The sequence below is a fragment of the Aureococcus anophagefferens genome (genome assembly GCF_000186865.1).
Source record: "Aureococcus anophagefferens unplaced genomic scaffold AURANscaffold_1752, whole genome shotgun sequence".
Taxonomy (NCBI): Eukaryota; class Pelagophyceae; order Pelagomonadales; family Pelagomonadaceae; genus Aureococcus; species Aureococcus anophagefferens.
In genome coordinates this window covers 1-1,219 of record NW_008706531.1, presented here as the reverse complement: position 1 = coordinate 1,219, position 1,219 = coordinate 1, and the positions used below count along the sequence as shown (strand labels likewise).

General features: G+C 75.1%; 1 protein-coding gene across 1 annotated transcript; it reads left to right on the top strand.

Annotated features, from left to right (window-relative positions):
- Positions 1–659: 659 nt before the first annotated feature.
- On the top strand, positions 660–1,215 carry AURANDRAFT_69428 (hypothetical protein; the record flags this gene model as incomplete). The annotated part of the gene is made up of 2 exons (XM_009045197.1): positions 660–825; positions 893–1,215. Coding segments are annotated over 2 exons (489 nt in total), but the record flags the coding sequence as incomplete, so codon positions are not given.
- Positions 1,216–1,219: the final 4 nt, after the last annotated feature.

The window sequence follows — 1,219 nt, the reverse complement described above, 5'->3', positions numbered from 1 at the left end:
CCAGGGCGACGTCCGGGGGGCGCTGGCGTCCTGCGGCGTCGACGTCGGCGCCGCCCACGCGGCGCGGCTCGTCGAGTCCGTCGGCGGCGGCGTCGGGAGCGACCGGGTCTCGGCGCTCGCGCGCGCCGTCCTCGCGGCGGACCGCCCGCCCGCCGTCGAGGGCCTGGCGGGCTACGCGAGCGCGGCCCTCGACGACGCGCAGCGGCGGCGCGAGGCCCACCGGTGCCTGCTGGTCGCGGACGTCGACGAAGCGCCGAGCCCGGCGTCGCCGTCGCGGCGCGGGCCCGGCGCGGCCGCGGCCGCGGTCGCCGCGCGCGCGACCTTCGCCGACGACACGGTCGCCCACTTCGTCTGCGACGACGGCGGCGCCGCGGGCCCGCCGCGGCCGCCGCGCTACGAGCCGCCGCCGACGCAGCTCCGGCCGCGGACGCCCGGCGCGGCCCCGCCGCCGGGCCGCGGCGCGGACCTCGCGCGCGAGGGCCGGGCGCTCAACGCGGCGCACGCGGCGCGCAACGCCCGCGCGAGCCAGGGGCACAGCGCCTTCTCGATCATCTAAGGGTTGGTGATGAAAGACTTCAACGCCAACGTTGAAGCAGCGCGCTCGAGGCATCGAGCGCGCGTGCCAGACGAAGGACACCAGGCGCCCTCGACTGCAAGCGATGCGCGTCGCGGCGGCTCCGATGTTCGCGCTCCTCTTCCCCCGGGCCGGCACGGCCTTCCGCGCCCTCGGTCGCGCGCAGCCGCGCCTCCGGGCGTTGGCGTCGTCGGCCGCCATGCCGCCGGTCACCCTCCTGTCGGGCTTCCTCGGCGCGGGCAAGACGCAGCGTCCTGCGGCCGTGACGATTTTCGAGAGCTTTTGACGATGAAACATCGTTACCGACGCGCTTGGTAGGCAAGACGTCCATGCTCACGGGCATTTTGGACAACCGCGACGATCTGCGCGTCGCCGTCGTCGTCAACGACGTCGCCTCCGTCAACGTCGACGGCGCCGTGATCCGCAAGGAGCTCGTCGGCGTCGACGAGACCGAGGTCGAGCTCTTGGAGCTCCAGAACGGCTGCGTCTGCTGCGGCGCGTCGGCGCTGGAGCTCGCCGGGAACGTCAAGGACCTGGTCCAGGTCGGCGCGGACCGCGGCAAGCCCTTCGACCACGTCGTCATCGAGATGTCCGGCGTCGCGGACCCGAGGGCCGTCCAGTACAATCTGGAGGACGGCGGCGTAC